The sequence below is a fragment of the Miscanthus floridulus genome, chromosome 1 (genome assembly GCF_019320115.1).
Source record: "Miscanthus floridulus cultivar M001 chromosome 1, ASM1932011v1, whole genome shotgun sequence".
Lineage (NCBI taxonomy): Eukaryota > Viridiplantae > Streptophyta > Magnoliopsida > Poales > Poaceae > Miscanthus > Miscanthus floridulus.
The window spans coordinates 1213161-1236887 of NC_089580.1; the positions used below are offsets into that span (position 1 = coordinate 1213161).

General features: G+C 44.8%; 1 protein-coding gene across 1 annotated transcript; it reads left to right on the plus strand.

Moving 5' to 3' along the window:
* Nucleotides 1-18098: 18098 nt before the first annotated feature.
* Nucleotides 18099-19131, plus strand: LOC136470811 (uncharacterized). Its single transcript, XM_066468549.1, has one exon. The coding sequence runs from the start codon at nucleotides 18163-18165 to the stop codon at nucleotides 18820-18822; it is 660 nt and encodes a 219-aa protein (XP_066324646.1). The 5' UTR covers nucleotides 18099-18162; the 3' UTR covers nucleotides 18823-19131.
* The last annotated feature ends 4596 nt before the right edge of the window (nucleotides 19132-23727 follow it).

The following is a 23727-nucleotide window of genomic DNA, read 5'->3' on the forward strand; positions in this document are numbered from 1 at the left end:
GTATTTTTATTGAGGTATCAAGAAGCGTGCAAGCTTTCCCCTAGTCCTCGTTGGAGCCCCTTGCAAGGAATCCCTTGCAAGGGCCAAGCTCCTGGTCGAGTAACTCCATGGATAGCCTCGGGCCTTCCCCATGCGCAAGTAGGTCTCCGACGTGCCTTCCGGCAAGCCTCTCCCGGATGTTCCCCACCGTCTTCACTATCAAGCTTCTGACCAAAACACCACAGGCCTTGTTCCCTCCGGTACACGGTGGCAGCCACACCACAACCTCGGTTGGTGTGATCTCATAAGACTACAAGCCCCTCTGATGTACAACAATGGTGCGCATAAGCACTGAGTGGTAAGAGGTATGCAAATCTCACTAAACACTAGGCCTAAATCTAGAGCAAGCGCATAAGTGGTGGTCTAATCAACCTAAGCACTTCGCAAAGCACCTACGCTAATCACCTAATGAATCACTAAGCACTATACAAGTGGAGATCACTAAAATGGTGTATCAACACCCTTGGTATGTTTCCTCAGCTCCACACATCTCATTTGGCTGGTTGGGGGTTGTATTTATAAGCCCCACTGAGAAAGTAGCCGTTGGGGACGAAATTTCACTTTTCTGCTACTGACTGGACGCTGAAGTCGTCTTGATCGGACGCATCTGGTTGTCCTAACCGTTGGAGCCATGATCAACTGATCGGATGCTGCCAGCGTCCGGTCACCTGCCACCGGACGCGTCCGGTCATAGTTTCACCGCTCTAGAACCTCTCTGTACTCGACCGGACTCTACTATACTGCGTTCGGTCGATCTGTCGCCAGTGTCCGGTCCAGTGTCCGGTTGCGCCTGTTGCCGAGCCTCTTGATCAGAGCGTTCGGTCACTTTCTTCCAGCATTCGGTCCAGCATCCGGTCACTTCTGTGAGCTCGTTTCTTCGCGATCTTGCGTATGGCTTGGTTCCTATCTTCATGCTTGGATTTTGCTTGATATCTTGGGTCTTTTCTTATGCTTCTAAGGTCTTGCTTATGGTGTTGATCATCGGATTATCACGTCACCTTCGTCCAAGTCACGTCTTGCATCCTATTGAACTACAAAACAATCACTTGCAAATTCATTAGTCCAATTTGGTTGTGTTGGTTATCAAACACCAAAATCCTAAGTAAATTTGCCAAGGGTCCATTTTCCTTACACCGTGCTCTCCGAGGTCCATGCACCTCCACTGGCATCTGTGCTCCTCCACAGCTTCCCCTACACCTGACAGGTAATTCGGATCCACCTTGTGTTAATTTGGCTTTTGTGTTAATCAACCTTGTTGGCTTTGTGATAGTTTATTTATTTACTTAAAAGCAAATTCCAAGTATAAATAAATGGGATTAATGTGTAGCGGATTTATTAAAACTTAGTGTTGACTGTTAAGTGTTAACATGGTGTGTGTGCGCCATTGCATGTGATTGGTTATATATCGTTGCTTCCTATTCCGCTAAACATCACGGTTCCTAGAATCTAGAAGTATTGAGTCGGGTTTTGGTGGGGTTTTCCATTGGGTGGTGGCCACGTGTGGATGGTGCTTCCGTGCATCAGAAGCTAATTTGTAGCCCAAACCATGAGCGGTGTGGTGTTTGGTTCCAGTGCAAGTAGAAATGCCCTTTTGATCGTTGCTTTTCTTGAGTCCTATAGACATAGATCGACTAAGATTGGTGACTTGCCCGGGGTCATGGTGCTCAAGTTCTCCATATTGTGAAGGATGGTGATGATGCTTGCATATTTCTTTTATGGTAGCATAGAGACGATCTTCCTCACGATGTCCGCATCATCTAGCTTTGTTAATCCTATTGAATGGAGCTCATTGATAATTAGATTCAAACGAGAATACATATCATGAACAAGCTCATCAACATTCATTGTAAAGGAATCATAATTTTGTTTAGCTAGACAATGTTTTTGCTAACGGACATTAGATGTGCCGTCATGGAGCTCTTGGAGTTTCAACCAAATTTCATGTGCCATATTTAAAGTGAACACTTGGTTAAACACATCCATACTAAATGATTCAAACAAGCAATTTTTAGCTCTAGCATTGAAATGCATTTCTTTTTCATCACTCTTTGTGGGGGGTTTTGGGATTCTTAATGGGTTTCATCTCGTCACGAGTGACTCTCCAAACACCCAAATCAACTGCCTCAAGGTAGCAAGCCATTCTAGCTTTATAATAGGGGAAGTTAGTGTCGTCAAAGTGCGAAGGCCTAAAGGTATCCATCCCAACCACTCTAAATAGCGTTGGCTCAACGGCGGTTATGCCAAAGGTCCAAATTGAGCCAACCGGCTCTGATACCAATTGAAGGGGACCATGACACCTAAGAGGGGGGGGGGTGAATTAGGCAACTTAAAATTCTAACTCTAAACTATGGCCTCTTTTTCAAACCTTAGCAAAACCTATGCAAAAGATAAACTATCTAAATGTGCAACTACGGTTTTGCTAGTGTGTTGCTATCTCTACCATAAAAGGAGCAATGTAATCAATGTAAATGTGGAAGCTAAAGAGCAAGGTAGGGATATACAAACTCCCATCGATGACTCCGATATTTTTATTGAGGTATCGAGAAGCGTGCAAGCTTCCCCCTAGTCCTCGTTGGAGCCCCTCGCAAGGAATCCCTCGCAAGGGCCAAGCTCCTAGTCGAGTAACTTCGTGGATAGCCTTGGGCCTTCCCCACACGCAAGTGGGTCTCCGACGTGCCTTCCGGCAAGCCTCTCCCGGATGTTCCCCACCGTCTTCACTATCAAGCTTCTGGCCAAAACACCGCAGGCCTTGTTCCCTCCGGTACACGGTGGCAGCCATACCACAACCACGGTTGGTGTGATCTCATAAGACTACAAGCCCCTCTGATGTACAACAATGGTGCGCATAAGCACTGAGTGGTAAGAGGTATGCAAATCTCACTAAACACTAGGCCTAAACCTAGAGCAAGCGCATAAGCAGTGGTCTAATCAACCTAAGCACTTCGCAAAGCACCTACGCTAATCACCTAATGAATCACTAAGCACTATGCAAGTGGAGATCACAAAAATGGTGTATCAACACCCTTGGTATGTTTCCTCAGCTCCACACATCTCATTTGGCTAGTTGGGGGTTGTATTTATAAGCCCCACTGAGAAAGTAGCCGTTGGGGACGAAATTTTGCTTTTCTGCTACTGACTGGATGCTGAAGTCATCTTGATCGGATGTGTCCAGTCGTCCTGACCGTTGGAGCCATGATCAACTGATCGGATGCTGTCAGCGTCCGGTCACCTGCCACCGGACGCGTCCGGTCGTAGTTTCACCGCTCTAGAACCTCTCTGTACTCGACCGGACTCTACTGTACTACGTTCGGTCGATCTGTCGCCAGCGTCCGGTCTAGCGTCCGGTTGCGCCTATTGCCGAGCCTCTTGATCAGAGCGTTCGGTCACTTTCTTCCAGCATCTGGTCCAGCATCCGGTCACTTCTGTGAGCTCGTTTCTTCGCGATCTTGCGTACGGCTTGGTTCCTATCTTCATGCTTGGATTTTGCTTGATATCTTGGGTCTTTTCTTGTGCTTCTAAGGTCTTGCTTATGGTGTTGATCATCGGATCATCATGTCGCCTTCGTCCAAGTCACGTCTTGCATCCTATTGAACTACAAAACAATCACTTGCAAATTCATTAGTCCAATTTGGTTGTGTTGGTTATCAAACACCAAAATCCTAAGTAAATTTGCCAAGGGTCCATTTTCCTTACACCGTGCTCTTCGAGGTCCATGCACCTCCACCGGCATCCGCGCTCCTCCACAGCTTCCCCTACACCTGGTAGGTAATTCGGATCCACCTTGTGTTAATTTGGCTTTTATGTTAATCAACCTTGTTGGCTTTGTGATAGTTTATTTATTTACTTAAAAGCAAATTCCAAGTATAAATAAATGGGATTAATGTGTAGCAGATTTATTAAAACTTAGTGTTGACTGTTAAGTGTTAACATGGTGTGTGTGCGCCATTGCATGTGATTGGTTATATATCGTTGCTTCCTATTCCGCAAAACATCACGGTTCCTAGAATCTAGAAGTATTGAGTCGGGTTTTGGTGGGGTTTTCCATTGGGTGGTGGCCACGCGTGGATGGTGCTTCCGTGCGTCAGAAGCTAATTTGTAACCCAAACCATGAGCGGTGTGGTGTTTGGTTCCAGTGCAAGCAGAAATGCCCTTTTGATCGTTGCTTTTCTTGAGTCCTATAGACATAGATCGACTAAGATTGGTGACTTAGTTTTTGTAGGATCCTGTTTTTCTGATGATTGATGCATGTTTCATGTGTGTGCTTCTATGTGTACTGTCGAATCTAGTTTATGTACCAATTGAGGACAATTAGGTGGCTACCACCTTTGCATCCCATTCACTGAACAGCTTGCTATCTGCTAGTTCATGGATTTTGCAGCCAGACCTTTGCTTATGTGCTTTGGTTATGCTCGTGGTCTGAATTCTGGTGTCTCTGATGGAGGATCGTTCATTCTTATGGTCTAGTATCTGCATCATAGTACTTTATGTGATTTTCGTACTTTCCTGATTTGGAGTTGTACATATTATTAGTGGGTCAGAGATAGTATGTTTCAGTGCTCTCGGATTTTCTTACTAGTCTTATGTCACTGAGTTTTGATACATCAATATAACCTTTAAGAATATGCCTGCTTGTCCTCCCATGTTTTCAAGCTAACTGCAACTTCCTTTTTTTGGATTAGTGGTACTTTGATCTCGTACATATTATGCAGCATAAGGTTATTTATTTACTTAAAAGCAAATTCCAAGTATAAATAAATGGGATTAATGTGCAGCGGATTTATTAAAACTTAGTGTTGACTGTTAAGTGTTAACATGGTGTGTGCGCCATTGCATGTGATTGGTTATATATCGTTGCTTCCTATTCCGCTAAACATCACAGTTCCTAGAATCTAGAAGTATTGAGTCGGGCGCTGTGGCTGCGATGCCTAAAACCTAATCATGGTTGTGATTCTGCCTTCAAAACCCGAATATGAATATAAGTTTACCATTCTCATTCTTTTTGCTTGTACTTGTACATCCTTTTTAACATAATCTTGGGTGTGCGACTGTGCGTCACCTACACTACAGCCTGACCTCACAACATTTATGTTTTTTCACTTGTGAACTTTTGGTGCATCCGATCTTATCAGGTTTGGAAATTTCATGGGGTTTCAATTGGGTGGTGATGTGTGGGAACTGGGAAGTGGCCCCTTACATTAGAAATTTGTAGCTAAATGCATGTGCACTGGGGTATTTTATTATACAGGAAGCTGAAATGCCTTGTTATCTATGGCTTGCTTTCTAAAGTGCTAGATTCACTAGATTGGTGTAATAGTTTTGGGCCCAGAAGTTGTATACTGTCTATAGTAATTGGTCATTATTTATGGAATAGGAATAATCTATAGTTAGTAGTCTCCACCTGCCATTGAAATCTCAGAGTATGATCAAGAATTAATAGTGCTACAGTGGCATGTTGTATCAGCTTCAGCAACCTTAAGGAAACAATAAATTGCATTGACTTAAATGTTTGATGTGAGAGAAGTATTTTACATATCATACTGCTAGAATATAGACGTGTTGCTTTCTGATGAGAACATTGTTATTTATTTCGTTTGTGTGCCTATTATCAATTGGTATAGGGAGGCTTGTTGGGTCCTTTCTTAAAAAAACTTTATAATTTCGTTGCTGTTAGTAATGGAATCTGATCCCGTGTTTCTTAATTCTGGTATCTAATGAAATACTACAATGCTGGTATATTGTTACTTTATAGTAGTTAACTGTTAGAGTTTCAGTTTCTCAATATTGTTGTATTTGTTTTCTTTTGGGTAGTGCAGCAACATGTGTTAAGTTTTGTTAATTATCATATTTTGATCTAGAAAATGGGTTGGTTATAGAGTTATCTAAGTGGCTGCTGCTCTTAACTTCAGTTCAGTTATCGATTGAGTTCTCCGTATTTTGACTGAAATGTGGCAATCCAGTTGCTGCTCTGCCCTACTCTATACTACTACTGTTCTACTACTACTCTATACTACTCTAGTGTTGGCAATCCAGTTATCTAAGTGGCTACTACTACTGTTCTACTACTACTCTATACTACTCTAGTGTTGGCTGCTACTTTGTCCTCTTCCCTATACTACTAAGTGGCTCCTGCTATACTACTATCCTACTACTCCTCTACTACTCTCAACTGCACTACTAAGTGGCTCTGCTCGTGTACTACTCCTACTACTGTTATATTACTACTCAACTACTCTCTACTCTACTACTACCGTACTACTCTCTACTCTACTACTACTCTACTGCTATACTATTGCCCTACTACTATCCTAGACTACTCTACTGAACTACTACTACTCTACTTGCTACTGCTAGCTACTCCTACTACTACTAGCTGGCTGCTACTCTACTCTCTTCCCTAGCTGCTGGCTGCTACTCTACTCACTTCCCTATACTACTAAGTGGCTGCTACTAAGTGGCTCACTTCTACTACTCTATCTACGACTACTACTGCATCTAAGTGGCTGCTGCTCTTAACTACTGGCTGCTACACTTCTCTACTCCTCCTCTACTCTACTCCTCTACTATTACTCCTCCTCTACTCTAATCCATTATTTACCATATCTAAGTTACCAGATTTTGATCTACAGGGGTTTTCCAACCATGTGGCAGCAGTCAACTCCTATCCTCTATGTTTGGGAAGCAACAACTGCTTTTTTACACCTTTTCCTCTCTATGTTTGTTAAGCAGCTGTTGCTTTTTTTTGCAAAATCTCCCCTCTCCTCTCCTCTCCTCTCCTTTGTTTTGCCGATGATGAAATTGTCTAAGTCCATACATTATATGGAATATGAGCTGATGATCAAGAACTTGTGAGGAACTTGGCATCATTAGCAGTCGCCCCTACATTACCTTCTCCTCTCTTCTCTGTTATAATGCCTTGATGCTCCAAGTTCAAGATCAGATGATGATTGACATGTTTTTGAGGCCTCTACTACTGCTACTACTCATTTTTTTATATATTGTTGTTTTATAGGACTACTTTGGTTTATAGACCTTTTTGATTTCTTATACCTTCTCGCGTACCTAAAGCACACTTTCTTGCATCTATTAGAACAAAGCGTGAAATAATGTCATAAACACCAGACAGTGCAGCCCGATGCCCCGAGCATGATGAGTAGCCAACCTATGAGGAGCAAGCACTAGAGGACCAGCTTACTTAGGAGCAGTTCAATAATGAGGTAGAAAAGGATCTAGAAGTGATGCTTACTTAGGAGCAGTGTGACGAGGAGGAAGGGGGACCAGAAGGAAGAGCAAGAGAGGCTGCTGAAGGCAAAGAAGTTAATGATGATGATGATGAGGAGGACTCAAAAGAGGGATATGTAAGTCCTGAGGATCCTTTCCCATGTGAAGCCAGAAGGAGGCCAACGAAGGAATATTTGGACAAGGATTTTGACCCGAACGAGGAGGTAGGGAAAAAGCCTTAGCTTGTAAATTTTGCTAAAGCTTTGGCTGTGTTACCTTTGCTAACACTTTGACCTATCATATATATAGGTCCCTCCTAAAACTCGAAAAAGACAACGTCGACGTCCGCGACATCTCGCTGGACAAGACGGAGTAGAGGAAAGGAGAGCAGAGGCAACAGCCATAGAGACGGATCACAATGCCTCTGCTCCACAACCTCAAGACACAACCATGACTATCAAGCCTAAGAGGGAACAAGGGGATAGAAATGCAAATCTATATCCAGATAAGGCATGCTATGTGATAACGGAGATCGGGCCAGCAGGGGAGATCCTTGAGCCGAAGGAATTAAGAGGATGATTCTGTAATGCGATCGGGGCCCTAGTAAGAGATAAATTGAACCCAGCAATCCCTAACTGGAAAGAGATACCAGAGAACAAAAAGAATGAACTATGGGATAGGCAGCTGAAGCTCAATTTTAGATTTCCGGAGGGTAAGCATGAACCGGTAAAAAATGCTTTTAGGATAATGGGAGAGTCATTCCGATGTTGGAGGTCAGAGCTCAACAAGAAGTATATCCAAAAGGGGTTAACTCCCTTCAATGAGTTCATCAAAATAACTCCTAGTCAATGGGAGGAGCTCATGGCTCAAAAGACTTCACCGAAGGCATTGGAGCTCAGTGCCCGTAACACCGAGCTAGCGAAGAGGAACAAACACCACCATCATCTAGGCCCCGATGGCTACTATGCCAAGGAAGAGCAATTTAGGAAGATGGACGAAGAGGCCGCAACTGCTAGGAATATTGATGTGATGAATTTGAAGGTATGCTCAAGGAATTGGATATATGCGAGGAGTACAGAATCATCCGGCGGCAATCTTAAGTTTAATAAGCCGGAGACCCAAGAGGCAGTATCAAGAATACTGAAATATGCTGAAGACAAGGAGAAGGGCTCATTCAATCCTTCCAGAGAGAGGGACGAGCTTAGCCTTGGCTTGGGAAACAAGGAGCACACAGGCCACACCAGGGGGCTAGGGAAAAGGACGACATGGAAGCAAGGATTCGAAGAGGACAGACACATGTACAAGAAACATGGCAGAGACCGGGAGACTAATCTTGAGCTCCAAGTGAAGGCTCTAGTTACGAAGGCATTGGAGAAGCAAGGACTATCTATAGAGCCACGGATATTAATGACGCCACCAGGAGAACTAGCATTAGTTGGTAGCCCTCCGAAAGTTCCTAGCAGCCAAGGTTCCACCGCAGCCACAACCCCCGTCGATCGCATATGGGAACCAACTAGTTGCATCTTGGTGTTTTTCAGTGGTCAGCAGAACACTGTGATGGAGGTGGCAATGGGTGTGGCACATCCTCCCGGTGGCTTACACCATAATAGTAAGATACCACCAGACTACACTAGGGTTGAGGTGCATACTGTGAAGCCTGAGTTCATGCAATGGAGGATAGACTACGCAACTCTCAAGGGGCTGGTGTTACTCAGAGATGTTATGGGGCAGTTCATCCTCTGGCACAAATGGGACATTATATTGACTGCTTCTTTGCTGCATCCCCCTCTCCCAAATTTGGAGCGAGTTGTTGAGGTCAGGGAGATATTTTCACCGTCTCGTGACCACCACATTCCTAAGATGCCACATTCTTCCCCACCTCCTAGCGAGCATGTGCCTAATGAGATGCAACAACCTTCTCCAGCTCATGCTGAGCAAGTGTATGATGAGATGCCACAGTCTTCTCAACAAGCATAACCGATACATGAACAACGAGTGCCTCTTGAAGAAGGTGATGCACAAGAAGATGAGGACGTGTCTGAATGGGAACTTCGAAAGAAGCATCCAATCACCATAAGGCCAGTTTATGTTTCGATGAAAGATGTCTCGTCGGTGTCCAAGTGGTATTCCCATGACCAGTTCAAGCCTAAGAACCAAGATAAAAAAAGTCCCATCACGGGGTTCTGAGGAGGCCGTCACTAGCAAACTCCACCAAATTGCAAAGTGGTATCCAAATGTTGATGCCATCAAATGGTCAAAGAATTGCTCGAAAACATATGAAAGAGGCAAGCCCTTCCTACCAAACCGGGACATCCAGCGCCTACCACTTGGAATGAGAAGGTTCCATGATTGATACTTGTGTGTTCTCCCAATGAGCATAGACCTCATACAAGCATGCTTCCCCACCGACATATTTGGAAGCCTAGCCGGAAAAATTGCCTTTGACTTCAATGACATGCAGACATGCTTTCACCTGGGAGCAATGGAGATGAATCTAATTCGCACGTGGTGCCTGTAAGTCCTTGTCCTCCCGATATGATATGAATGTAATCTTTGAATTTTGTTGTAACTAACCCACGCCGTGATTTGTAGAATGCAAGTGCACATTGTCAAATAAATGCTAAGTGTGAAAGCCGGGTATATAGACCCTCAATCTATAGCCCAAACAAATTTTAATTACCCTAAACAGTGGAAACTAGATGCCAAAGAGCTAGCTGCTGCAAAGACTCTTAGGGAGAAAGAGCACATCCGTACGACGAAACTAAGGGAAGAGTCCCTTAAGGTTGCGGCATACATTGCCCTGGCTTTCAAAATTCTCCAACAACACTCTACTATATGGCTACCATACAACTTCGAGTAAGTTCAACTCTATACTTAAAGCTTTGTTCAATATATTTTATTCGATGCAAAAGAGCTTATCTAGTTCTATGATTAAATCCATGCAACAACCACTGGATTTGTATAGCCGTCGATGTCGGGAGGAGCATGGCATGGGTCTTTGATTCAATAGATAGGGACCCGGTGACATACAAAGACTTCATATCGATTCTCAAGACGTATACATATCGACAATCCTAATTACCTTATATGTTTGTATACATACTTGTAACATTTACTTTTGGATACTAACAAGTTGTATTTGCTAAAATAATTCGAACATGGCATTTAGGTTCTATGTCACTAACCATCACGGAAGGCATGATCCAGCAAGGAAGGAAAAGCTGGCTATAAAAATATTATGTGCGGTAAGTGTAATTTACTTCTTCAGTACTCCATTACATGGCTGTCAAAAGTATTACTTAACATTTTCATATGCAAAACACACAGTGCCCCAAGCAAAAGCCTGAGAGTGTACATTGTGGATACTATATATGTTCTATGATGAGTAACACCAGTGCCTATAGGAGACACTCCTTAAGGGTAAGTTTGAACCTCTTCATCCATAGTATAAAAACTTCGTACATGGTATGAAATACTAAACAGAAACTTGTTCTCTTATAGTGGAAAGAAGAGAAAGAAATAAAAAGAGACCCATACAAGGATGACCAACTCTTAGAGCTCGTCGGCGACCATTGCAACTTCATATTGGACTAGATTGTACACGTCAAAGGCGCCTAGCATGACCGGAAGTCTAACATAGGTAGAAATCCTCAGTACCAACATCTTCGTGAGACTGAAAGGCTAGCTCTAGGACGTTGATAACAATGTGTATGGAATTTGACATTGGTTTTACCTTGTGAATTATGTCTATTTAATGATGGATTGTATATATTCTTGTGAATTGGACTTGTAGTTTATATAATACTCTTGTGCTTGTAGTCTACGGGGTTCGGAACGCTGGTCGCGGGGCGTTCGGCAACGCGAACGCGGTTCGGAACGCTGGTCGCGTGGCGTTCGGCAACACGAACGCGGTTCGAAACGTTGGTCGCGGGGCGTTCGGCAACGCGAACGTTGGATGGAATACGCGGAAACAAACAGTGTTCTGGTCGAATTTGAATTGTAAATTTGAATTTTTTTTTGCGAAAAAACGTACTGTAGGGGCGGTTCTACAAACATGTATTATAGGGGCGGCTGGTACTACAACCGCCCCTACAAATTGATTTGTAGGGTCGGCCAGCCGCCTCTACAAATCGATTTGTAGGGGGCGGCTGTAGTACCAGCCGTCCCTACAAATCGATTTGTAGGAGCAGCCTGAGAACCATCCCTACAAATGCATGATTTGTAGAGACGGTTTAGTAGGGGCGGCTGGCCAAACCGCTTCTACAAAGGGTTACGAGCCACCCTAAAAAAAACCTTTCTGTAGTGTATTAAGTATCAGTCCTGCACTTCTTCGGCACGTTCTCTATATGTAGTTGAAGGCTAGCAATTTTGTTGGCTCGTAGTTGGACTATCTAGGATCCATTGCTCATGTTTTTTTTTTGCATTCTATGTTGCAAAATATAGAGCCTGCAGACCTACAGCATGGAAACAGGCACGGAGGTCAGTGCTATCCCAGAAGCACATACTAACATGGATGCACATGGCGGCGTAGGGCAGCAGGGAAGCACCTTGCCTTTCTTGTCGATTGGCACTGGGTCAATGGTAGATGTAGCTTTGCTAACATGTACAGAACATACCAGTACTTCTCATCCTTTAGTATTTGCTGCTGTTCCACTAGACATGTCATCATGTCGATATGAATGTGTTCTAATGCGACTACTGTATGAATGATCCATATTTGATTTGAGCTAATGTTGTTTGAAAACAAATGATCCTATCATCAAATTATTGCATTGTAAGGGTAAAAGAATTTCCTGACGGTGTTATACCAATAGTTGACAGGGAACATATTTTCTGTCGGTGTCTATTCTTTTCTCTGTCCGGATACGCTACACAAAATAAAAAGAATAAACCTGGACGGATGCAATTTTCCTGTGCGTGAATGACCGACAGAAAAAATTGTTTTTGACGGCATTTTCTGTCGAGCTAGTTCTGTCGGTCATTTTCTGTCGTTACACCGCCAGAAAAATATTTTTTCCGTCGTGATACGTATTTTTCTGTCAGCTTTTGCACACACAGGCCTATTTGAGTTTCCAGTAATTCCCAGTTATGGGATTAGGAACTGCCGTTTGATATGGGAGAAAAAAGAAGAAAAAGAAGAAAGATGTCACTGCTGTTGTGTGGTATACGACAAGGGTTATTGAATTTCTTGGTCGGCGCACACCCATTATCCTCAAGAATAAGGATACACGCTGCCCCCTAGTAGCACAATGTAAGTCAATGTGGCTGCATTTTTAGTTTTTCTCTCTCTCTGTATATCTACTTTAGTGGTTTGGCCGGTTACCCAGAATTCACGTTGTTTACTTACTTTTACATACGCGTGTACAATCCAACAAGTTCATAGATTAAATTGACATTGAATATCATTTGTAGTGTATTTTCCCTCTCAAAAAAAGGTTTCACCCTCACTTCACTGAACTTATTGGAAATACCTAGGACGGACATAATTCATTCACTCCTTGTTTTCTATGCCACTGCAGGCAACGTTCTCCTGCTTGGAGAGAAGATAACTCTCAATTTAGATATCAAGAAGGTGTCGGAGGGCCATCTCATCTATCTTGTCTAGAGTTATCTTTTGTATGGCAATACTACAGGTATGCAACTGTATAGAAGCAATTGTTTTGCAAATGAATGTTCATTCACCCTGTTCGTTTGATCGTTTCTATGGCTTATAAGCCGGCTGATGCTGTTTTGTTGTGAGAGAAAAACACTGTATCATGGCTGATAAGTGGACAGTAGCTTAACTCAAAGCTAAGCTACTGTCCACTTATACAGCAGTTGGAACAGAACTTGGGACTATCAGAGTTCAATAAAAAAGTTCTTGGTGTATTGCCGAAGCTTCTAGGCAGTTTATACTTTGATGTGCCATTTGTTAGGTGATTGTGATACTGATTTAATTGTGTGCGTATGTGCGATTGTCCTTCTCAGAGTATAATGTTTATGATGTCCATTTTTCAGCTCTTGTGGCTTTGAGCAGACCTCAGAAACCGCACTATTTGGTTTTCTTGGTGTCCCTCTACACCATGGCTGGTTGGTAGATCCCCAGGTACCCATTGTACATGTGCTTTTTTAAATATTAGTTACTTCAATGCATAAGCATTTCTGTAAGATTTGAGATCTTTATTGGGGTAATTATGATACTTTGATATTTCATTAAGATGTTAATTGGGCTCCTCAATACCTAGAAGCTCCTATTTCAAACTTTCATATAATCTTGCAGTGTATGAATCGATTCAATCCAGCACAAATTCAGGGCCTCAAAAGCATGGTATATGTAAAGAAGATGACATGTTCTATTCAGCAATTGCGTTATCTTTAACTGGATCAGAAGAAGTTGGTTCTACTTATTATAAATCTCAACAACACAAGTGTTCAATTTTTCAGATATAAAACTATATTTGCAAGTGATTCTCCTGATACTTCTTTTATTTGTTCACTATTTTTAGGTGTAATGATCTCAACCTTTTTACGGGGCCCTCAGCTAACCCCATATGGGTAAATGGAAGTTTATATATGTTCAAGTGTTACTTTTTTGTTGCTTAAAAACTCGGTTTATGTCACTAGGTGCATATTCTCTTTCTTATATGATGACGTCAAAGCGAGACAGCCCACTGTCCTGATTTGGAAAAATTAATTACAATATCTAAGATGAGCTATTGATTTATTTAGAGATAGTGACCCTTCTCTTCTTAAAGTGAGTAAACCTTTTCTCCTAATATATTCTTTTTATTGTAATGATTTGTCGTTGTTAAGTACTAAAACCGATGCGGTGTGGGAAAGGTTAACACAGGTATGTTAGTTGATCTTTTTATGTTGCATATATTATAATATGCTAACTGTTTTTTTGCATGTTTAATTAGGCAAATGGTGATGGATTGTTTGTTGATTGTGACTTTGTGCCTACAGATTCAAAAGATTCAATCAATACTGGTAAGGGCAGAATGTTGAAGTGCTATTGTAGGTTCTTGCTCTATTTGATTTTTACACATGTTTTGCTAACTCAATGAAATCATGCATTTGATTTAGCCACTAACACGAAAAGCGAAAGAAAGAAGAGGAATAAAAAAGAGAAGATGGATCTGAAGGGGCTCTCAATACCCAAGGAGAAAGAGGAGGATAGGAACGAGGACAGAGATGATGAGAAGACCGAGGAGAAAGATGATGAGGAGACCGAGGAGAAAGCAAATATATCTGTAAGCGCAAAACTACTATAATGATTTCATGTATTGTTGGAAAATACTGCCCCTCAAACCTGTTTCTCACATATATATAGCCACAAGGTCATCAATATAATAACAATTAGACCACTAGATATATACATATCTAATACCCTCCGCAATCGTAGTGTAGCGGGTGGTTCACGGACGCATAGACTGGACAAAAATTAGTAAATAGTTGTACAGGTAGGCACTTAGTCATGATATCCGCGAACTGATGCGAGGACGACACATGCAGAACACAAAATTCACCAAGCGTGACCTTCTCATGAACGAAGTGAATGTAGATCTCGATGTGCTTGGTCCGGCAGTCATAAATAGGGTTGGCTATCATGTAAACAGCACTGATGTTATCGCAGAAGACAACCGTGGCGGAGGGTAGCGGTAGATGGAGCTCCTGGAGAAGCTAGCGCAACTAGCAGCACTACTCTGCTTCGGCACTGGAGTGAGAGACAGTGGTCTGACGCTTGGAAGACCAAGACACCAGGTTGTCGCCGAGGTAGACACAGTAACCCAACATGGAGCGGCGGGAGTCGGGGCACCTCGGCCAGCCCGCATCTGAGTATGCCGTGAGGGACTGGACAGGACCAGTGCCAATGTGTAGACCAGTAGAAAGAGTGCCCTTGATGCAGCGGAGAATGCGCTTGACGAGGGCGAGGTGCTGCTCCTGGGGTTCATGCATGAAGAGGCATACTTGCTGGACCGCATAGGCCAGGTCCGGGCAGGTGAGAGTAAGGTATTGTAGCACCCCGGCGAGGCTACGATACTCGAACGGGTTGGTGACTAGGGCACCATCTGTAGCTGAGAGCTTGGACTAGGAGTCCACAGGCATCGCGGTGGGATGACACTCGGACATGCCAGCACACTCAGCATACTGGCGCTGCGAGAGGAACAACCTGTCGGAGGAGCGCATGACGGAGATACCGAGGAAGTGGTGGAGCGTCCTGAGGTCAGTTATCACGAACTCCGAGCTGAGATGCGCAGTGATGCGACGCAGGAGGTCCGGTGAAGAGGCCACCAGGATGATGTAATCGACGTAGAGGAGCAAGTAGGCGATGTTGTCTCGATTTTTGTAAATAAAGAGAGACGCATCACTGGCGGAGGGTGTGAAGTCGAGCTGACGAAGATACATGGCAAACCGCTGGTGCCACACGCCGGGAGCTTGTTTCAGACCGTAGAGGGACTTCTGCACAAAACAGACATAATCAGGTGCAGATGGGTCGACGAAGTCAGGAGGCTGCTGGCAGTAGACAGTCTCATCAAGACTGCCATGGTGAAAGGCATTCTTGACATCAAGCTGGTGAATCGGCCATGATCGTGAGGTGGCGATGCTGAGGACGATACGGATTGTGGCTAGTTTAACAACTGGGTTGAAGGTCTCGTCGTAGTCCACGCCATAGTGCTAGGAGAAACCGCGAACGACCTAGCGAGGCTTATGGTGGGCAAGCCACCCGTCATCGTGATACTTGTGCTTGTAAATCCACTTGCCGGTGACGACATTGGCGCGAGGAGGCTGGGGAACGAGGCGCTAGGTCCGGTTATCGATGAGTGCCCAATACTCATCGGCCATGGCCGCACACCAGTGCGGGTTAGCTAGAGCGCTGCGGTAGTTGGCGGGCAATGGCGAGGCGACGGAGGTGGAAATGAAGGCGCTGCTGTAGTCGACCGGCTGGATGGCGCCCGTCTGCATCGCCGACATGGCCATACAGATCACCGGCGGGTATCTCCAGAGGCGTCACAGACGCATGGGGTCGGGCGAATGAAGCCTCCCAAGGGGACTTAAGGTGATTGAAGTAGCCGTTGTTGATGAGCGCCGCTGGCGAACTGAAGATATTGATGAAGACATCGCCAGCGGGGATAAGATCGGCAACCTCAGAGCCGATGGATGGATCACTGCAGAACGAGCGGCGGAGACTCAGCCCCGTTTAGATGCAAGCCAAAAACCAAAAATTTTCAAGATTCCCCGTCACATCAAATCTTGCGGCACATGCATAGAGTACTAAATGTAGACGAAAAAAAACTAATTACACAGTTAGCCGAGAAATCGTGAGATGAATCTTTTAAGCCTAAATAGTCCATAATTAGACAATTTTTGCCAAATAAAAATGAAAGTACTACAGTAACCAAAAACCAAAAATTTTCGAAACTAAACGGGGCCTCAAACTTGAAGAGTTCAGAATTGCTCTGACAGGGGCGTAGGCGGAGGGAGCGACAGCCGGACACACATGGCCGAGGGGGAGGGGAAGATGGACAATAGGTCCGGAAAGGGCGATGGGGAGGCGACTTTATTGGGACGTACGTGGCCAACAGGGCTGGTGGCGTCGAGCAGAAGCAAGGCGACAGCAGCGACGGTAACCAAAGCACGTTGGGAGCCCTAGGCAAGCAAGCAACACACAAACAGAAAAACTAAGGCCCCGTTTAGTTCCGAAAATTTTTGGCTTTTGGCTACTGTAGCACTTTCGTTTTTATTTGGCAAAAATTGTTCAATTATGGACTAATTAGGCTTAAAAGATTCGTCTTACGATTTCTCGGCTAACTGTGCAATTAGTTTTTTTTTCGTCTACATTTAGTACTCCATGCATGTGCCGCAAGATTTGACGTGATGGGTACTATGCAAAAAATTTTTAGTTTTTGGCTTCAACTAAACGGGGCCTAATATGTTATGTACAGAAGAGCAAAGGGGCCGGCCCGCGCCCACCGCTCCCTACCGCCGCTGACGAGGTCCTTCAATGTTCCAGTTATTGTTTCTTACTTTCACTGTAGGAATGTGGCAGTAGGTCCTATAGGAATTTTTGTAACCACTGACTTGTTGCTGAGCTGAGCTATCTGGGAAGCGCGCAGGAAAGCTTTGCATGTTGTTGATGTCTCAGTCTCACAGAGGCATAGATCTGACTTTCAATTATGATTTCATTCAATTGTCTGAAACTGAAATTGAGCTGAGCTATCAGGTAAGGTCAGGAACGGATGAATTGAAGATCTCCAACAGAGGACTGTAGTCTTGACGTAGCTTTTCTTCTCTTTCCTTTTTTTTTTCTCGATGAATGCGACTGTATGAAGCATTGAAGCTTACTTTACTAACACACATATGTAGAGATAGCCGTAGCCGTTGCCGTTGCAAGAGTGCAAGTGCATTCTTGGGCTCGGCTCAGCGGCAAGGTTGCCGCTTGGCCGGCTAATCAGCGTGTCCGAAGGCAATGACATGTGGCGGGCCAAATCGCATGCCGCCGGCGTACCATGGATTGGATTCTGGCACGACCGCACGCGCAAGGATTACCAGAAATGGCAGTCTGGCACGGCCGGCAGGTAGGCGCAGCTGCGACTGATGTGCATGTTGCATATATTTGTTGGCTCTCAACGCGCGTGCAAGTGCAACGCCCAACGCATGGCTGCAGCGTGCACGCATTGCATGCTCCCATGCATCTGTGCTCGGTGCCCGGCCGTTTCCACTCATCAATCACCGGCCAAAATTGGGTAGCGGCCTGCCGGTTTCGCCGCCGCTGACCCCGGCGAGGCGAGCCCCCGCAGCGGCCCCATTATTATATTATTATAATTAACCGGCCCCGTCTCCTCCGCCCACGCCTTCCTTCCGCGGCCTCCCATCCATATTGGGCGGGCGCCGCGCCGTCGAGGGCCAGCCAGAGAGCTCGCCATGGCGGCCGTCCGGTCCAACAGGCCGCACCAGCACCGCCGCTCCGAGGCGTCGTGCCCGGCGACCTCCGTAGCCGTGGCGGCGGCGAGAGCCGACGACGCCCCGCGCCAGCGTCCGCGGGGGCCCGCGCAGGTCGGGGAGCAGGGCCCGCTGTCGGCGGGGCATCATCACCAGCTGCGGCGGTCAGCGGCGTTCCCGCCGCCCCGCCCGGGTGCAGTGCCAGTGCGCCGCCCTCCGCAGCGCTGCGACAGCGACCTCAACATCCGGGAGCACCGCACCTGCAGCGAGGTGGCCGGGGGCACCGCGGCGGGGTGCGCAGCCGTGTGCTGCTGCTTCCCCTGCGTCATGGTGGAGGTCGTGGTGCTCGCCACGGTGCGCGCGCCCGCGGCGCTGTGCCGCAGGGCCGCCCGCGTGAGCAAGGCCGGCCGGCGGCGCTCCGCCTCCGCGGGGCAGGCCACGGAGATCTACGAATTCCTCGTGGACGACGCCGGCGTCGTCGAGGCGGACGCTAGCGCCGCTGTCGAGGCGGTGGCGCTGCCCGTGAAGCCCGCCTTGGAGCTGGAGGAGACCGGGGAGCTGGAGAAGGAGGTGTGGGCGAGGTTCTACGGCACCGGCTTCTGGAGGAGCCCGTCGCAGCTCGACGACGAGGACGACAGGTGATCGGAGCAGGCAGGCCCGGGAGCGAGCGAGCGAGCGATCGACCAGCTCCTCCGGCGACCGGCGATGCGTAGGCGTGTGCTTATTATTCTGCTTGCGCGTTCTTGGTTGGGTTTCCTTCGTTTTCCGCGGAAAGAAGAGAAGATCGAGGAAAAGGAAAACGTGATTCTGTTCGATACTACGATTACGAACTTCGTTTTCCTTCTTTTTTTTTTGTGTTTGGGTTTTTTGGAAGGGAAAATAATTCTCTTCTACGATGCCACTGTATAAAATGTGTACATATATACTTGTACTTAAACAATGTGATTGACGATTGAGAAAAGGAAATGCTTGAAGTGTGGTTGAAAAAGTAGCAGGAAAAGTTTTTTTTTTAAAAAGTAGCAGGAAAACCTGGAGCCTTGGACGTGCACGTGCGCAGCGCACATTTTCTCGATCGGCAAATTTATATTTGACAAAAGTTTTGGTCATCCATCTTGTTCAGGGCCTCTGGGCCTAGATGTCCGGTTCAGCTGCCAGCAGCCTTGTTACAGGCCCTAATTGGGCCCTGGGGCCTCATGTCCGCACTACAAAAAAAATGGGCTTATTTTATAGTACTTCTGCTTTGGTTTCTCCGTGTTCTAATTCCTCTTGACATCGTCCCAGTCGTCACTGAGCCACCCTGTAGTCTGGCTTAGTGTGAGCGCTGCTAGCAATCGTGTTGACGAAAATCTGGTTCCATAGCCAAAGGGGCTCGTACATCCGGATCGTATGAGGATCGCTCGGGGATCAAATCGACTTATCTAGTTTCTTGTGGCAGAACTCTTAAGTTATAGGACACATATGCATTTGTCACTGTCCGACGACCTTTGACATCTATACATATGTTTCCATGAACTTAAAAAGACTGTCAGGTGTCCTCGGAGAACCCCGAATCATCCACGATTTCCGAGCAGGATCACGTTACAGAGTCATTGCAGTATTACAACATTTATTCAAATATCAAAACCAGAGTAAAAACAGCGGAAGTCTTACGATAACATAGTTTACAAACCAATTGTTTCAAACCTTATAAACTAAGTTCGATAATTATTACAAACCATAGTAGTAGTGGAGTGACATAATTAATATATACATAACACACAAAATAAACATCCTGCCTAAGGATCACACATTTACTTCTCATCGTCAGAACGAACAATAGTCATGCAGCACGATCCAAAATAGATCTGCTCATGAGGCTCACCTGCAACAAGGGGTCAACGAACCCTGAGTACAAAAGTACTCAACAAGACTTAACCGAAATAAAACTGATAGAACTCAGGAATGCCGGTTCATGGGATTCAAGGTATGGCTTTAACAATAATCAAAGTTCTTTTGCGTAAAAGCTCTTTAACAAAATTCTTTATATAGAAAACTTCATAAGATCATATACAAAGTTGACACGATCTATGATGAGATCATGAAACTTCATATCCAACACCTTCGCAAGCCTTATTTGAGTTTCAGTTATTAGTTCTACGATGATGAACAGTGAGTTGAGTCTCCATAATCGAGGAGCAACGACGATTCGAATCGATTAAAAACCCAGCTGGGAATTCCAGACCACACGACATATGCAGGTCCCCGACCTACATATACCAACCTACCCTCGGATCCTCTAAAACAAGAACGGGTCCACGCCACCCGAGAATACAGTACTCCACCATTCCAGCCCATGACCACGTGGGTACACGCTATTCCCGCAATCTCTCCACTCCTAGTGCGCGAGTAGCCATTCTCGTAATAGAATTGCCAAGTTCAGGCTTACCGGAGTATGTGGTTAGTACTACAAATTCTCCCCTCATACAATTCAATAAAGGACGTGCCTTAATCGACACAGGCGGAAAGAACCCGCTCACAAGACCTCCATGTCTTGTGGCTCACACACACCGAGTCCGCCCGGTCTAAATTTATTACTCCACATTCCCATATCACATGCTAACATAATTAACCAAAGTCCCATTTAAAACTTGCAGGTGGCAGATAGTCACCCGACTTTCATCGTTCTACGCATAGCTAAGCAAAACTAGACATATACGAGTTTAAAACTGGTAATATGGTAAATATGGAATAACAAGGGTGGTAATGCACCAATTAGGCTTTTATATAACTCTTAATCACTTAATGCAGTGACGGAAAGCAAAAGCGAAATCAATTTATAAAACACAAGGTAGGGTTGTATGCATCCGGGGCTTGCCTTCGTTGACGGAAAAGTCCGATTCCTGCGACGTCACACAAGTATTCGATCCGACCTCAACAGACGGATTAACCTTCTCAACAGCTTAATTAACTACCACGTGTTCACCTTCGTTCACTACACGTAATAATAATGCCACGTTTAACATGATGCGGAATACGAAATATGATTCTCGATGATGGATACAAAAATTAATAATTTGAATACAACTTTCCTTCGTGGTACAGTTGCAAGTCAAACAAACTAAATCTTTTTTGTAACACATACATCAACTGCCAAGGATCATTATCAACAAATGACCCAAGGTCATCACTCAATCCAAAATTACAAACAAAACCTAAATCATTAAAGGTTACTATTTGCTTTTATGAATTAATTATTTAATTCAAAATTATGAAATAAATCAACTTATTCTAATTGAGCTCAAAATTTTAGTAAATGTTCATTACATGATAACTAAGTGGCAAAACAAATTTCATAATTTTTGGACAAGTAAATAAGCCTAGAAAAATCATGGAAATCCATTTATTAATAAATTGAGCAATTTTTATCACATTCAAAAAGTACTGAAAAACATTATTTCATATTTTTATTAAATACTTTACATCACAGAGAAGTCACACAAAAATTTTCATAATTTTTGGGGCTCTAAATAAATCTACACAAAAATAACAAAAACAGACACTATTCATTCAACTCTGAAAATAGAAAAATCCATTTTTGAACTACACAGTCACTGACATGGTGACCCCACCTGTCATCCCCTTCCTCCCACTTTGACTACGGCGACGATGGCGCTGACCGACGATATCTCGACGATGGCGAGATCAACGGCGACGGCGAATGCACTAACATGATCACTACATCACGGCGCACCGATTTGTGGCACAAACGCGACCAATTACTGCCTAGACCGAGCACTACGCCGGCCATGGCGGCTGCGGTGGCACGGTGACACAACGCCAGCGAAACGAAGCTGAAAACGGGGAAACAGAGGGCATGGGAAGGTCCAGTAGCTCACCATAAACACGTTGGAGCAAAGAACGAGACCGGATAAGCTATGATGACACGGGTCGACGTTAACAGCGGTCACGGCGGAGCGATCTTCGACGACGGCGATGCTCCGATAGCTGTGGTGGTCAAAATGAGAAATCAATGGGTCACAAAGCACTACATCATTGTGGCGAAGCCGAAGCAAGACTCGGCAAGGGCAGAGACTCACCATAGCGCGCTGGCCACGGCGACGCGGGCTCGATGGCGGGGCTGTCGGCCGTGGAGAAGAAACACGACGAGTGGCGGTTCCCAGCGAAATTAAGCTGAATTGATGGGTTGGCTGAGCGCGTAAGGATAAGGCGGAGCTAATGGATGCTTTGCTGCAATGGCAGAGGCACTGGTTCGACGATGAGGGCTCACTAGAGATGATCGGCAACGTCAGAAAAAACAGAGGGCGAAGGAAGAACAACGACGACGGCGTCAGAGCTTTATAGGGCGGCCAAGGAAGCAAGGAGAAGCCACGGCAACGCCTTTCCCGCGCCAGCGTGAAGCCAAGGCCGCCACGCGCGCGCCTGGAACGCCGAAGACGGTCGCCGGCTATGTAGCTTCGGCGGTGAACACTATTCACAATATTTACAAGTTTGCCATTCGCCAAAATTCACAAATTACTCTCAAATTTTCATAACAACTCAAAAATCTCCAAAAACAAAAGTTGTTCAAAATCAAAAGTTCTACAACTTTGCTTTTATAACCATCTTCTAATTCGGTCTAGATTTTGAAATGATCTTTTAAATTCACATAGGGGATATTTAACGAATTACGCCTTTTTGAATTACTCAAAATTTTTCTAAACAACTTGAAAAACTTCAAAAATAAACTTTGCTTAACTTGCCAAGCTCTACACTTTTGCTTTTGGGCCCAACCCCAAAATATGCTTAGATTTTGAAATGGATTTTCAGGGTAGGATTTAAATGTTGAAAAGCGGGGTTTTCTCAAAAATTCAAAACCCAAACAAACTTTGAACTTGAGTCAAACAATACAATTCAACACTCAATACACAAATGTAAACTTGTTTTAGTAAATGCATATCAAAGTTTTCACCAAATGCCAAATGCTTTGCAATGCATATGATGACATGTCAGATTTTAATATTTAAACACCCGAGGTGTTACATTTCTCAAACTGGCTTAGGCCTCGTTTGCATGGGAATGATTCCCAACCTTCCAGTTCCTTCGTTAATTTGTAATAGCGCTGAACGGTTTCCGGCGCTGAATGGCCTGTTCTGTGCTAACCGAACGGGGCCTTAGCCAATTTTGGCGAGTTAGAAATCAGCTAAGCTGATTTTGGCTATTAGGCCATGGTGAAAATCTAGAAACGTCTCCTAGAAAGGAACCAATTGGAGTGGTGCATTGTAGGATTGTTTTAGGCTAAGCAAGGCCACCTAGAACACCTACAAATATGGTGGATATGCTTGTAGAAAAACATTGGAGGTTTGGAAGAGATTAGGGCAAAGAGGGAAAAGATCAAAGGCATAAATGAAAAGAAATAAAAGATACATTGATTTTTTGATTTATTGGATGTGTTAACCGGCTGTAATCCTCTTCTATATATAGAGGAGTCACTGCTAGAAACTGGAACTTCCAGTAGTGAGGTGGTCTTATCCTAGAGGTCGAGATCACTTACCAGTCATGCCAAAAGTA

Bases quoted from the DNA above. Each gene is read 5' to 3' on its own strand.
- LOC136470811 (XM_066468549.1), top strand. From the start codon at position 18,163: ATGGCGGCCGTCCGGTCCAACAGGCCGCACCAGCACCGCCGCTCCGAG.